Here is a 16,041-nt window from a genome sequence, read left to right on the forward strand (position 1 = left end):
ACTGCTGGTGATTTGTACATGCAAGTCTGCATACAGTATGCAGTTCACTATTTGCTTCTCAAATAAATTGCCCTTCATGATGGGAATAATAAATTCTGTATCTATAGATGTCATTTAATCTAAATGAACGTATCAAACTGGATTATTTTAATATAGTCTGTAATTTAAAATCAGGATGAGGTATGCTGCTGTCCAGCATCCAGTACAGACAGGAAGGTGTTTTTTATTTTATTTATTTCATAATGATCATTATGTGAGAAAATAATTTGTGTTTGAATTTCTGTCCTTATGAAATATTTCATTGTCTTTTTTTGTTATGCTAAAAAGAGCAAGAGAGACAGAGAAATCTCCACAGAGTCCCTGGAAAGATGCTAACTGGCCTGTCATTAAAACACTTTGTCGCTCACCTTCTTCACTGGGACAGGGAGGCTACAGTTATGGGGAGACTGGGTTGCTGCTGACTCATCTGTTGTTAGTCTGCTAAAAGGGGCAGGGACAATGATTTAATATGAATATCTTGCTAAACGTTTCCCTGCACTGATTAAATGTTGTTGAAATGTAGGCTAACACTAGTCTGTAGCTAGCTAGCTTATTTCACTGTGGACATTAAGCCAACAGGTTAACACCACTCACAGACTAAAGGCTACCCACCTTTTTCATGCAGGGGTTGGTCGGTCAATATGGATGTTTACTTTTTTGTCAATGGGGATTTTTAACTTTTACTGCCAAAAACAAGTAACAACAAAGAGATAATTCATTTTCTTACTATATTTGAAATATATTTATACTCAATGATGATGGTTTATATAATGTATAATATAATTTGATATTAGTTTTTGGGGCCCCTGTCAGTCAGGGGCCTTTGGAATTGTCCTAACTTTTCCCCCCTATATGGCGCCCATGCTGATAGTTTTATGTTTTAGTGGCATAATAACATAATATCCTTGTCCTAATTTTAATTACTGATCTAAGCTGAGGATAATCTTGCTTTTGACAGAGAAAGCCAGGGCCAGAAAGTCAGTGCCCCTTCAAATGTGGATTTTAAATTAAATGGAAGAAGCCTTACACCGCTTCTTCCATTTAATTTATTTATTGTACTCTATTTTTGAAAAGCAGGCAAGGTAAGGTAAGGACCGTAGCCTAGCAGTGCTCCTGACAATGAAGAATGGGTGCTGTGAATTCCTGAGTGAAGGGTAATAAATGCTAAAAGACATTATTCCACAACGTCAGGGGAAAAAAGCTGTTGTGGTTTGGAGTAGAAAGGTGCTGAAAGTAGCAGCAAAGAAGGGCATGCACAAAATTAACCTTTAATGTGAATCTTTATTTTAAGTCTGCTAATATATGTGATCCAACCCACACCCTACCACCTCTATTTTTCTGCTGCTCCAGAGAAATGCAATGAATTTGCCAGGTGAAGTTGGCATCCCATGATTAGTAACCTAAAGCCACTGTAAAATTGTAAATGGTCAGGACTGGAAAAACAGTAGTAAAAACTGTCTTCCTATGGTGGAATGTCACTAATACATTTGCTCAAGTATAAATGAACTAATTTTCCCAACTTCACATTACATTTATTACACTGAACAAAATTATAAACGCAACACTTTTGTTTTTGCCCCCATTCATCATGAGCTGAACTCAAAGATCTAAAACTTTCTCTATGTACACAAAAGGCCTATTTCTCTCAAATATTGTTCACAAATCACATTTTTAAGTGGCCTTTTATTGTGGCCAGCCTAAGGCACTGTGCAATACCCATGCTGTCTGATTAGCATCTTGATATGCCACGCCTGTGAGGTAGATGAATGATCTAGGCAATGGAGAAGTGCTCACTAACACAGATTTTGACAGATTTGTGAACAATATTTGAGAGTAATAGGCCATTTGTGTACATAGAGAAAGCTTTAGATCTTTGAGTTCAGCGCATGATGAATGGGGGCAAAAAAAAAGTGTTGCGTTTATAATTTTGTTCAGTGTAGTTGGCAAGCCAGTGGTAGTCTGGTGGCTGCTTGTTGAATTTTCATGTTGGATTTGGTTTTAAGTTGTGCTATAATGAGTAATTAACTTCACTAAGTAACTTAAATCATGGCTGGAGGTTATTTTTGTATCCCATAGATAGGAGGTTATATGTCAGTCGTGTATTTGATACATACATTGAAGTGGTCTGATATAACGTCAAAGTAAAGTCAATGATTGTAAATGATTGTTGCATGTTTGAATCGATAAGACGCTTTGAAATACAGCCTATACAATTTACTATGTTAAGGAGACAGAAAAGAGGCATGTGATTTTGAAGTGTAAATATCATTGTGCATTGTAAACATCTGAATATGTGGTTTGGGTGTGTGACAGAGCCACACATCTAAAAAGATTAACTGAGCTTGTACGGTAAGCAGTACCAGCACGCAGATACAGCATGTTACACTTTTATATTCTTTTCAGAGGATCTGTCTGACTTGGATTCAGTACATTTCTCATGCAATGCAACTGCTTCGTAGTTGTCTGAATATCAACAAGTGATTCTAGTAAAATTAACTTTACCCCTTAACTTTACCTTGGGTCACACTCCCGTGATTTATGTCCCTGTTCATACCTGCGTCAAGGGCTCTCTAAAAGGCTTTCAGGGATGAAGAAACTATAGTGTACCATTATAATTTTGAACATCTCTGTTAGATAAATACTCAACATCAACAATATATCATAGAGGTCTAAATATGTAACCTCACTGATTACTTACTTAATAAGATTGGGCAAGATTACTGCCCAATCCATCCAAAACTCTGTAATAATCTACAAAGCTAGGATACACAGAAACAAGGATGGTGCAGATAAGGCAGTAAGCTAAAGCAGTATGACTTGGGAAGTGAACACATCCAGCAGGGAGTAGAGAGATTGTGCCAATAAGCAATCCCTTGTGGAATAACAGCCAAAATTAAATATTTGTCCCCATAGAGCATAGTGAAATGAGGTCTGTATCTTTCATCTGGCTTTTAATCTGGGGCACATTGGCACTACTGTACTGTATAAGTCCTATTGACAGGCTGGCAATAAACAGATCAATTCAACAGACTGGAAAAATGTGCATGAGTGACCATATAATAGATTTCCAAATTATTGCAAGCTAGCCAAACACTGTTGTGTGAGTGGGATGCTCTTATATAAACATTATAAAAAACATATGATAAACATATGGAGAGTCATGGATGTAAAATGGCAGCAGCATTAGTACTGTAGTCCTGTGGTTAGTTTTCTTTAGGAGATCTCATCAACACAGTGGCTTCTCTGAAATAGGTCACATTCACAACACATTAACCTTAACCCACATATGGGAATACTATCATTTCAGATGTGGCTTAACAAGCTCACACATGAGGCGATTACTGTTGCCTGTTTCTGTGTGTGTGTGTGTGTGTTTGTAAATCAGGGATTAAACCCTTGGATAGGGAGGTGAAGATCACTATATCCGTCTTCATCTGACCTGTCGGATTTTGAAGCATCTCACTCAGTGATCTAGACTCGTTTTATTTCTAAGCATGTTTTTTTGCCTCTAGAAACAGCCATAGGCCATTACTTGTAGTTTAACCTGCTTACTTCAGTAGAAAAACCCATTAGAAGTCTTTCCACACAACCCCTGCTCTGAATAAACGGGAACATCTGGAATTTCCCTGCCCCCACTTTAAAGCTGACAAAGGTGCCAGAATTGCAGCAATCTGGTTGTCTCTCACAGATTGGGCCAGATTCTTTGTATCCTGCCTATAATAATAGACTGTGAGACTGTGAATGACTCTGTCATTTGTGTGGAAGAACCAAGAAAAGGAGAAAGAATTGGCTGAATTAGCCCTCGTCATGAAGTCATGAAGTCATGAAGAAGCTCTGATATCCTGTCTTTAATTTTACTACATTTTTATTCTGGACTATCAAAGATCAGATTTCTCCTCATGCAAACAACATCACACCTTTTCGAAATGATACGTTGATCCACCTTCAATGTGAATGGACTAGTCAATTTAATTCTGAGTAACCATAAAGAGATTACAGAAAACTGACCCAGTGCTCTAACATGATATTGGTGTCTATGAGGTATCTGTACTAGGACATCAGTTATTTCATTTCCCTGGGTGTCTGTATCAGACAAATAGCTCTATAATAGCTTTTTACCACTGGTATCCACCAACTGTACCTCCTGTCAGTCAGTTAGTCTCTTCAGTACTTTAGTCCAGAGCCAGATATCTCAACAACTGCTGGAAAGATTGGCAGATTTGCTGTGAAAATTCAAATTTGGCCATGATGATTCGTCAAGTTTCTGGTGACTCCCTGATTTTTTGTGTAGCACCACCTTTATGCCAAAATGCATGCAATGCAATCCATCTGTACACACAAAAAAGAAAAATCTAGAAAACAAATAGACCATGAAATTTACTCATTCGTACTCCACAGAGGATAAATCCTTGCAATGCCATTACATTACATATTACACTAAATTTATTAATTTAGCTGACGCTTTTATCCAAAGTGACTTACAATTATATATGTCAGGTCGCACGCCTCTGGAGCAGCTAGGTGTCTTGCTCAGGGATACATTGGCGGGTGTCTCTTACACCAAAGGTATTAGTCTTATCCACTGCTCCATCACCACCCCACTATCTACTCGATTAAATTTCCTCTAGCACCACTTTATGTTTTAGTGAGGCCCTAACTTTAGAGACGGTATATTATTTGCTCCTGTAATACTTTCAAATTGTGTAATGTGAGGAGCTTTGCAGCATCTAGGGACTGCCAGTGAGGCTTTAGATGGTTATTCTTGCTTATTCGCCTTTATTTTTGTATTATTTCTACTGTAGATTTCAAATTTAATGTAACCTGTGGATGCAAGTCAGTAGTTAAATCTAACCAATCCTTTGTACAAACTTGCTTGGCTAAAAATTATTCTGTTTTTTGACCTACGTTTTATACGGGTATCATAGCTTATCATAGCTTATTAATTACCAATTACCAAAAATATATGTATCATACAGTATGTATCTATACATGTTAGTATCATATACTTCTATGGCTTCTCAAGCAGTATAACATAAATTATAGAAAATCAGTAATTTAGCAGCAGAAATCCTTGTTGCCAAGGTTCAGATGGTCACTGTCTGGAATGGAGAAGTCCTTGGCCAGGCAGATGGTCTGGCACTTGGCTTGGCCACGTTCTCTGTCTAGGTTTGCTTTTTCACACTCTCCATCTACTCATCCAATCCTGCAAAGAGAGACAGTGCGAGAAAGAGGTTGTAAGAGGACAATGGAGAAAGAGAAAAGAAACAGTTTTGAGGAGATAGAGATACAAAAAAGTTGTTTATCTGCTTGTTGACACAGTCGAGCAGGATTGCCCAGCATATTGTATCTCTGTGGTTCTGAACTTCAAAGCTTTGTGTCTCATCCAATTTGGATGAACAAGTAACTATTCCAGGACTTTGGGAAACAGAGCAATAAATATACTGTCTTTGAATGAGAAAAGATCAGACAATTTTAAAACAGAGATAAAGCACAGGTGTTGCTTATTACATTAACAACAGCTATTCAAGTGTCCCAGTAAGCCATGACAGTGTGAGCCAGCACGCACAATACTAGGACCCTGAAATTGAAGCAACTTAATAGAGTTTAGCCATCGTTAATTTTTATTATTTACACCAGTGCTTTTTATACTGTGACATGTCAAAATGTCTACCATGACAAAGGCAGTTTGTGCACCAGTGAACTGGAGATTTTTTGCATGGCTTAACCTGCTTAAAGGACCTTTTTGGCTGTCTTAATTAAACATTGGTGAAAGTATGGTTCAGAAGATTCTGTAGATCTGTGTGCATGCAGTGATACTAGAACTATTCCCTTTTAATCACAAAGTGAGAAACTACTTTGTTGTTTTCCTCACTCAATTATACCAAAGCCAGCTCAGTTACACAGGCACACCCCAACACTCTTTACTTTACTCTACTGTTTCTTAACATACTAAAGTGTTAGCATGCACATCAGACATAGCTACTGTTTTGCATTTGACTCACAAGAGCTGAGTCTCCAGGTTCTGGGTTAAATGACCAATGATCCAACCTCTTGCAAGTTGACACCCTCCATCAGCATTCACCTTGAAGTTTCAAAATGCAATATCTTAACACACCGACTGATTGATCATTCCACAGAGCTCTTTCTGTGGTCTCATATCAGGGATGGATTTTAATAATCTGATGAAAATGCTCCTTCATCTCCTGCTCTTGCGTCATGGGCTCAGTGCCATGTGGCTTTCTCAATTTGAACCACCGCCAGAGGGATTTCATTTCAGAGCTGATGAGATTTGTGTTCTATGACATAAATCAACTTTCTTTAGTGTTGCTTCAGTAAAGGTTTGAGAGCTTTCTCCTAAAACACAATTTCACTTATCTTTATGTATTATGTATCCAGGGATGAGGATGCAGTAAATGACAGCTCATGGGCAGTATTATTGTCTAAGGACATTGTGGTGAGGATTTTGTTTATTAAAAAAATGCTTCTTGGACATTGACATTTGACTTTGAGTTTTTAAATACTTAAAATATCAATATTTAGTTGGCCCCGTATGTGTGTGTGTATGTGTGCTGCAGAGCAGGCAGGTGGTCTGAAAAAGGGAGTAAATCTCTGTCTGGTAAGAGCCTCCTCTGCTCCTCCTCTCTGTCTGCTTTTTTTCTGTCTTTAAATATTTAATCATTCTTTGTTGGTCTGCCCCTGCCCTTTCTTCCCCTCATCTCTCTTCTTATCTTGTATTCTCTTTCACCTTGAGTCCTTTATTCTCTCTTTTAGGGAGTGTCGGTGTGCCTTTATCTCTGCCACTCATTTATTTCTGTCTTTCCTCTGGACTTTTCCTTCACCTTTAGTGTGCAACCCCCCTCTGTCTGTTGAGGTGTGAGGCCCAGCTCGCATCATTATGCTCCAAAAAGCATGTGGCAGAAAACTCCCTAAGGGAAAAGGAAAGGCAAGCACAGAGGAGATTATTAATTTAGACCTCTCTTCTGGTTTTTGATGATTGACCTTTTAAGTGGAATAGGAAAAATTGTGTCTGATTTGTGGTTAAATGTAAAATATTGCATTATAGTGAAGGAAAGACTTTAGTAAGAAGACTAGTATTTGTGAGCATATCAGAATGTCTAGGAAATACTGCACTATATATCCATAGTAATTATATTACCTCAATGATAACACTGCTGTCAACAAACTCCTACACCCTAAAAGGCGATGGATTCCGGGAAACCCACTCCTCCGTCTACTTGTGCTTTGATAAGTGCCCTTCAGTGATTGTTACAGTGATTGAATGTACTCTGTTGAGCTATTGACCACTAGGAGTGCTATTGAACAATGTTTCACTAAGCAGGAGCCTGTTTAGTTGTATCATGTCACATTATCTACAATATTACCATATTCTGTCGTGCTCCCCTTCTGCGCTTCTTCTCTAATTCACTAGCAATGACACGCTGAAGCAGTGGCTGGCACAGTCTGAATAACAAGTCTACAGCCGTGCAAGTGACTCTGTGAGGCTGAGCTAAGTGCTCACATCAGCATGCCAATAAGCTCACAATAGATACGCCACCTTGCTGATGTTTAGCGGGTACAATATTTACTTTGTTTAGGATCTAAGTTTAGCATGTTAGCATACTAACATTTGGCATGTTAGCATACTAACATTTGCTAATTAGCTCTCAACACAAAGTGCAGTTGAGGCTGATGGGAATGTTTTTAGTTATAAAGGAATAGGAGAAAGGAGCTAAAGTATTGGACAAATAAAATGTTGACTTTATGATGGCGCTATATGAAAAGTAAGTGCATCACTAAAGTCATTACAATTTATCCTGAGGGTACCACAAATGTCAAATTTTATAGCAGTTCATCCATTAGTTGTAGAGATATCTTAATGAAAAACAAAAATATCAACCTCAAGGTGGAGCTGGAGGAAGTGTCATGAGATCACCAAATTAATTAGAATACACTATTAATAATAATAATCTGCCAACTGTGAATGTCTGTACAAAATTTGGTGCCAATACATCAAGTAGATTGCAATATTTTGCAATCTACAACTGTGACTTGCTAATTACACTTTAGGAGAGGTCAAAGAATTACTTGTCAAAGTTGTTAAAAAGTCATTAAAATGTAATCTCTAGGAACTTGTGTCTTTTGCAAATTGACAATCCATCTGATAGTATAAAATGCAGTATTTCACTCTGAACCACAAATGTCAAACTCTAGAGGTCACCGAAGTCAGTGGGATTTCTCCTCTGGGAGCCATGAATGTCTGACTGACTGACAGACAGTGCAGAGGTTATAAACTAGGCTAAGCACACCTGTAAGCAATACAACAAATACATCACCTGGACTTTTTATTTGATTTGAATCACCAACTGAAGCACCTTTACATGTCTGCCTCATCATTCAAGCTATCAAACATAAAACAAATAACCAACCTCTGAAGCTATTCGGGGTGCCATCAGGAGTTGCAATGGAACCAATAATATAGGGCTTCATTCATTGATAACTCTAGTCAGTTTAATGTCCTATACAGCGCACAATAAAAAAAATTGCACCTGGAGAGCTCCACTGTAACTTTTTAAAAGACATCATGTGAGTATATGTCCAGTTTAAAGGCTTTGTAATGCTGGGGTATACTGTAGTTTTGCAGGTGTAACAGTATAAGGTCACATAGCTCCACCCCACCCCCACCTGCCAATTAGTACGTGAGCAACTGTTGGTTGAAGGGCTGACATGAATAATAGGAAAACAATTGCCCATTCACCTCATCCTACTGTTCACTTTAATGTGATGCATTACATTGGAGTTTTTTTTAGTGTGTTTGTGTGGATTCCAAATTGATAAACTCCAGAAATAAGATCATAGACATTCATGGATCGGATAATGGAGACTGAAGAGCTCATGTGACCGCTCTTTTCAACTGATTGAAATTAATGCCAGCTCAAATAAAAGATAACCTTTCCAACATTCCTGAGCTGGCCATCTGGAAAATCTGACGAAAATCCAGCTGGACTGATTCACTTTGGGTCTTTTTCGCAGTTTTTATCTGTGATGCTTTAAGCATGGCTGTTGTTTCACTAGCCTGAGTGTTAATTGTGTATGCTCTGTCTGCCTCAGGCATTATACATTAGTTTCAGTAAAGGATTTTGTGAAGTAAGATTTGGTCTGTAATTGTGCTTATAGTCTACTGTCTCATGGAAACTTGTAAGGAATACTGGAAACTTTTATTGACTCCTCATATTTTTATTATGACTTAAAACACCTGCCAGGATTATATTTTATAAATTCTAAGACAAATCAGCATCCACTAGAGTACTTGTTTTTACCATTGTGATTGTAAAACAACAGCTCCCATGAAAATTTCCAAGCACGGCAGCGGAGGTACTAACGCCATCTCTTTTGTTGAGCCATAATGTATAGCCTGCAAAGGTCTAGGCCTTATGGGAAATGGTGTTTGTAAAAGGTCACTAAAGATCAGAAATATTATATTATATAAACTACCCTCCTTATCTAAACCTATTTTATATATATATGTATTGAGAAAGGCTCTGTTGCAAGGCAGAATTTTTTTGTTAGTGATGTTACACGTCAGTGGGATTTTGAATGAGGTTTTCTTACTTCTGGAATAGAATTTGGAAATTCCTGTTTCACTTAAACTCACTATATCGACCATAGTTAATTAGCCTAATCTTAATCCTTTGCAATACATGCATATCATTAGTAGGGTTGTAAGCAATTACAGCACAGCTCTATTTTGTCATTTCTTCCATTAAAAATACAATATTTTTAGTAATTTCTCTCTCTATGTTTGTGTCTATAAGGGTTTACCCACTCTCATGAACTAACATTGCTGTTTTGAAGAGGATTAACACCAACACCAAGTGAAGTTGACTGCCAGCTGATAGCTAGTAAAATGCAAATACTTTTCTCTAATAATCTGCAACTTCACAGCACACAAAAGCCTTTTATAGACACAATTGTCATGGCATTGCCATAGCAGTGTGTAAAATATTCCAGGACTTTCAGCCAAGCCGTGATACTTCCTGTGTGACTGAGAAAGAGAGATCCGACTTCATGCTGAGAGGAAATTTGGTCAAAAGAACCAATAGGATATCTCTCTTTTTGTAATATTTACTCCTCGCAGAGATGGGAAGTCATCATAAATGACTGTACAGTGTCACTGCCAAGGGAGAGGAGGAAAAGACAGAACATGGTGGCATGGGAGGATTTTACTGTGGATTTCCTTTTTGTATCTATTGAATGTGCTCAGATGGCCGTACTTCCTTATTTGGCACCAACATTGAGAAAATCAAAATTGGAATAGTTTAACCCATTGATTTGATTTGGTGGTGTTTGAATGGCCTTTTATGGTCCATAATGAGTCTGTATGCTGCCATTGACTGTGAATAATTTGAGAAGAGAGTGGACATTTGACTGCAGCTTGGATGATGGAAGAGTATTAGTAGTTTACAATTTAACTACTATTTAAAAGTCTATTTTTTTAGACAACAGCTAGTTTTATATTTTGGTGATTGTTTTTAACTGAGAAACAAAGACTTGCTGCTTTTAGGATATCTGAAAGAGAGTCAAAAACACAAAGGAAAGAGAAAGATTGAGTGTGCACAGAGCAGCAGCAGTGCCTTGAAGCAACATGTAAAAAAACAAAAGAACTATAAAAAAAAACACCTCAATAAACATATTCCGCTCTCTAGAGTGGTGTGCCTTACAGCCATGAACACTACAGTAAATGTATACTGGTGTAAACAGACAAAACATGGTCAGACACACATACACACCAGGCCAAGAGGCCAAGACAAACCTCATTCACAGTGAACCTGCAGGGCTCCACTTACACTTCAAACACACAGACACATCATCTGGGGATGCAATTTTCCCTATAACACCTGCCTCTATATATCGACCTGACCAGGGGTCGTTTCAGAAAAAAGGTTGTAGTGAAAGTGTAGAGACTTCAGGGTTCGTCAATGAGGAATCGGCAGTGATTTAGCAGACCGAGCCATTCACACATAGTTATCTCCAGCTCTATTAAATCTATAAATTTGCATTTGAATAGGATGTGAAAGGCATTCTTAGGATTTATAGATTCCCTCATATTATTTTGTCACTGGAGAAAAAAACTGCACATTCCTTTCAAGGAGGCTTAGTCTGTGTTTTTTATAAATTGTATTGTTCCTAATGAAGTCATCTAGTTAAACAGGAACAAACACGGATGCTCAAATTAACTTCAGCTATTTCAAGTGGTGCTTTCACCTTGTTGATACATTTCAGACCATGGTACCACAAAGATTGTAATATGTAGGTCAAAGAACTTATTAAGCATCACACTCAGTGTTAAAGTAACAGTATAAATAGCAAAAACAGACTTTGACAGTGGAGGGCATTATGCTAATTTCTAAAGACCAAATATAATATATATATATATATATATATAAACAACAAGTAGAAAATAAATAAGTATATATAAGTGGAAAATAAACTACAAAAACATTAACTGCTGGGGAAAATTGCTTTCATTCTTTCCATTTACTGTTTTTATGTTCTAATTACATGGCACCAAAAATAAAAACTGACTCAAAGACAAGGTTTTGAATTTCTGAATGTAGCTATAGTACTTAAGTTGCCTGTGAAACTTCTCGGTCATCCAGGTCATAGTTATTCAAGGAAGGTTAAAATCAACTGGAAGTCCAGCAGCCCTTAATATTAACCTTATATAGTAAATAAGCTGTATGTATAAAATACTGACACGGAAGAGTCATTTTTTTAGCTTTGAGACTGTGGATTGTAAAACTCCTTATTGGTAAAGTGTATTTTACATTCCTTGTCTATAAATGTTTCAAGTTTTTAGAAAGCAACCGTCTTTATTGCATTGTACTATTTCTGAAAATGTTACCATCTAGCCTTTGGCAGTGCTGCAGTTACCAACAAGGTCCACAGTTGTAGATGTCCCTTCTGGGGTCCACCTATCATTACAAATATTAGGAAGGTTTCATACCTGTGGAGTGGAGGATTAGAGGAAAAATTGGTAGAGATAAGAGATTAAAAGAGGCAGATGGGGATGGAGAGAGTGACAAACTGCTGGTGCTGGGAATCAGCCGAAAGGCCCTTGTGATTCTGAACAAGCAGTAGGTAAGAGAGGAAAGAGGATGAATGGCTACTACTCTCATGCCACTAGAGCAAGAACTGTTAGAGAGACAGAGGGCTGACTGAGTGGCAGGATGGGGAAGAGGGGTAAGAGGAGGAAGGGGGAGTGCTAGCCCTCCAGCTATCAGTACCAGTAGGAGGAGAAGAGCGAGTTTAAAGGGGAGGGGAGAGGAAAAACAAGTGAGAGAAGGAGGTAGAGCAGACACAGGCAGCCTGCTTGGAGTTGAAGTGGGAGGAAGGAAGAGATCCTGTCGGCTTGCTTAGAAAGGAGGGTGGATGTTTGCAGTCTGAGAAGGCCGCAGCAACACTGTGACTATAGTGTCACTGTTAGGACACTAGTAAGGTAAGGTGACATTTTCTTTAAGGTGATTTCGAGAACATTAGTGTGGTATCCAGATAAGTAATTATATTGATATTAAATTATAAATTATAAATATTATAATTATAATTATAAATATGAAGCGCAGTTTTACTTGAAGTCAACTTGGCATAAAACATTTTTATGGTGAAACTGTGCAAAAAAAATTGCAAAGTTAAGAAGGCCTCACACTGTTTAACTCATGCTCACAAAGTCTTGTGATCTTGTGTTGATGGATACAAAGAAAAAAATTTCTTCTCTGAGTTGCTGTGTTTTTGTGTATGTGCACGCCACTGCTCATGGTCTGTGTGTGTGTGTGTGTGTATGTGTGTCTGTGTGCATGTGTTCTTAGGCTGCAAACCCTCGTGAGATAAGAAAGATACAAACACACACAGACATCCTCTCTGTGCCATACCCATGGTGACCAATGAATGAGCATCCTTGTAAAGAGAGCTCAAAGCATGCGAGCTTCCCCTTTCCCTCTCCTCTAATCGTCCCTCAGGCCACTCTCTGCTGCTCTTCTGTTCTACATTAATTCTTTAACAAGCTGCCATTATGCTGCTCATACAGACATGGCTTCATAGCAGTCGATCTGTGTATGAATGGGATGAGAGTGAGACGCAAATTCATATGTGTAGAGCTACAATGGTTATCTATTGACAACTGAGGTGTAGAGAGACTTCATATTGCTTGTTTTGTCTGACCACCAGTATAAAGCCCAAATATATTCAGTAGTTACATAAAAGCAAGCAGCACATCCTCACACAGCAGTTTGTAACCTGCTGGATGTCATTTTTCCAGTCTAGTTTGAGACAGAAAGGGACAGGGAAACACAATGGCAGCAGCATGGTCTGAGGATGTTTCTATTTGCATGTGTGCACCCCTCCCACCAGTTCCCCTCCGCATTGCAAGAACAATGCTGAATAGAAGATTGCCTGATGTCATCCGGCATTGCTGCTACTGATCTGAGAAGAGTCATAAATCCTCTCCCCACAGTTCCTGTTGGGAACTAATATGGTCCATCGATAGTGTGAGTGGAATTTAGACTCAGAAACAGATCCGGTTTCAGAAAAGTTCTCAATATGTAGCAATATTCACCAACAAGAAATTCCACCAACTTCTTTCCTTACGGGATGAAGGGCATTTAACGTCCACTTCCTGTGGCTATGTCAACTTTTGAGTCCTCACGCAGAGCCAGCTCATGTCAAAAAAACCTAGAGCTCCGTCAGTGCATTCTTGCAGTGGAGTAACAAACAAAATAAGAATCTTAAGTCAAATGTAACCACTTCTCTTTTGTTGTGTGTAGTGGCTGCAAACAAATGCTGCTTTTCTGTTGTACAAGATCCCAAAATAAAGTGACATACTGTAATATGTTGTGTACGACAGACAGAGATTAATCCTTTTGGTTTGTTTGTGATCAAGTAATCTGATAGAAATGTCTTTACTATTGCTTTTCCTTCTTGACACAGTAATCACAGGCTCTAAGGCAACATGAAATAGTGAAAAAACAGTTTTCACCTAGTTTTCACCCTTCAAAAGGCTCACACCCATGATCAATTTGGACCGTTTCCCACAACTGCATGTGTGACTTATCATGTCTGCACAGATGGGACAGCCCACCCTGCTACTGTAGGTTTGGTAGATGAGAATTTGACATTAGACTTCACTGATTCTTTCTGTATAATCATTATCATGTCAACTTACAAACTATACGTAAATGATAACAATTACTTTCCCTTACAGTGGAATTCAAAATGGCTTAATGTTCATATATGCTGCTCACACCCACTCAGTTTGCTACACTGGACACATCAGATGGTAGAAAAGCATGTGCTTCATCAACTGTAAAGCAAATCTATGGTTTAACCACAATAACTTAAATGTACAATATATTTTTTCAAGATGCTACTTTATGTCAAAGCCATTATTTAAAACCATATATATTGTACATGTTTAAAAGAGTAGATTATGAATGAAATGTATTTAGGTTATCAGCTGTTGGTTGGGCAAAATTGTGATGGGCATAATTGACTTTATTCTGACATTTTATTGACAGATGATTACAGATTTAAAATAATAAAACATATTCATTAATAATAGATCATTGTTAGTTGCAGTGGTAATAAAGAAGCTCATGTAATCTATCAAGATATTCTGTCAACACTTAAACTTAACTTAACAGAAACTAAAACTTATTTATATACTTGTTTATTTTCCCCAGATGTCATGGCGTCCGACCTACCGAAGCTCCAAGTTTCGAAATGTCTATGGAAAAGTAGCCAATCGGGAGAGCTGCTTTGACGGCGTCCCCATCACCAAGAATGTCCATGACAACCACTTCTGTGCTGTCAACTCCAAGTTCGTGGCAGTCGTCACGGAGAGTGCCGGCGGGGGCTCTTTTATTGTTATACCATTATCCCAGGTAACCAGAACTGTTGAACTCTTGATTTGATGTTTGTTGTTTTGCCCACCAGGGTGAAATAATCATGGGCCTTCCACTCTTTTATACTGCACTTTAAACTTCAGTGTCGGAGGAGATATGGGATGTTTTATTATTGCGTTAAAATGTCAGTTGTTGTTAGTTCTGAAAAAAATGCATAAAGTTTGTGTAAAGAGTAATCAGGCATTGGTACATATTCAAAACTAACATTATGTTTAGTTAACAATCATAGCTTGAGTGACTGCTGTATTTAGGATGCAGAGATGTATTACACGGTATATTTGTTTTAGGTTGAGATGATTATCTGGTTTCAGCTACTTTACAGCACAGTGAGATCTAAAGTTTGAGAACTGTTTTCCCACAAATTCAGCACAGACCCTACTTGCTATTGCAGAGCATGCCAGCATTAAATCCTCAAGCCAAAGTTGTAACAGTCTGGAATTGCCAATAGGATCATATGACGGCATACTGGTATTGCCCATAAACAAGACAAAAGGGTGCTGTTGTACTGGAAAGAGTGAAATTATTTTTCTTCTTATAGAAAAGGGGAATGTCCTTCTTTTTACTGAGAATTCTCTTCACATTCAGCAAATACATATAATACCATAATAATCTTCTTTACTGCCTTTGCTGGTTTCTTCATTATACAACAGTGATTTTAATATAGAAGATAAGCCTGAAGGTTGCTCACTTCAGAAGTAATTTGCAGACAGTGAGTAATAAATCGTCTAAGTTAGTGTTTCTCAACGGTGGCGGTACCGCCCCCCAGGGGGCGTTCCGAGGACGATGGGGGGCGCTGGAAGCAATATTTTGGAAAGGGGGGCGCTGAGCTGCTTTTGGGGGGCGTTTGTTAGTTGGAAACTCTAAGGCGAGTTTACACCAAAGATTCACAACAATACGAGTTAACTTTAAAGTACTTGCAAAAAAACTGAGGTATGCAACATTAAAACATAAAAACTAAACCTGCCAGTTTAGTCCACTGCGCCTGCAGCTCCGTGCTGCCTTCACGGGAACGTGAAGTTAGAGTATCATCTGTAAAGTTTTACCCACA

General features: G+C 38.2%; 1 protein-coding gene across 2 annotated transcripts in view; it reads left to right on the plus strand.

The window, feature by feature from the left end:
* coro2ba (coronin, actin binding protein, 2Ba) overlaps positions 1 to 16,041 on the plus strand; it is a 49,441-nt gene that overhangs the window by 15,205 nt on the left and 18,195 nt on the right. The window contains exons 1-2 of one of the 2 annotated variants that reach the window (XM_038701180.1): positions 12,380 to 12,535; positions 14,772 to 14,972. In XM_038701180.1, coding sequence (XP_038557108.1) covers positions 14,772 to 14,972 — 201 coding nt within the window. In that variant the 5' untranslated portion in view covers positions 12,380 to 12,535. Of the gene's footprint in view, positions 1 to 12,379; positions 12,536 to 14,771; positions 14,973 to 16,041 lie in introns of those variants that run through there. The other variant, XM_038701179.1, reaches the window with a different exon arrangement.

The sequence above is a fragment of the Micropterus salmoides genome, unplaced genomic scaffold (assembly GCF_014851395.1).
Source record: "Micropterus salmoides isolate LMB-PRFRI ecotype aquatic unplaced genomic scaffold, ASM1485139v1 Ms_hic_scaffold_6, whole genome shotgun sequence".
NCBI classification, from domain to species: Eukaryota; Metazoa; Chordata; class Actinopteri; order Centrarchiformes; family Centrarchidae; genus Micropterus; species Micropterus salmoides.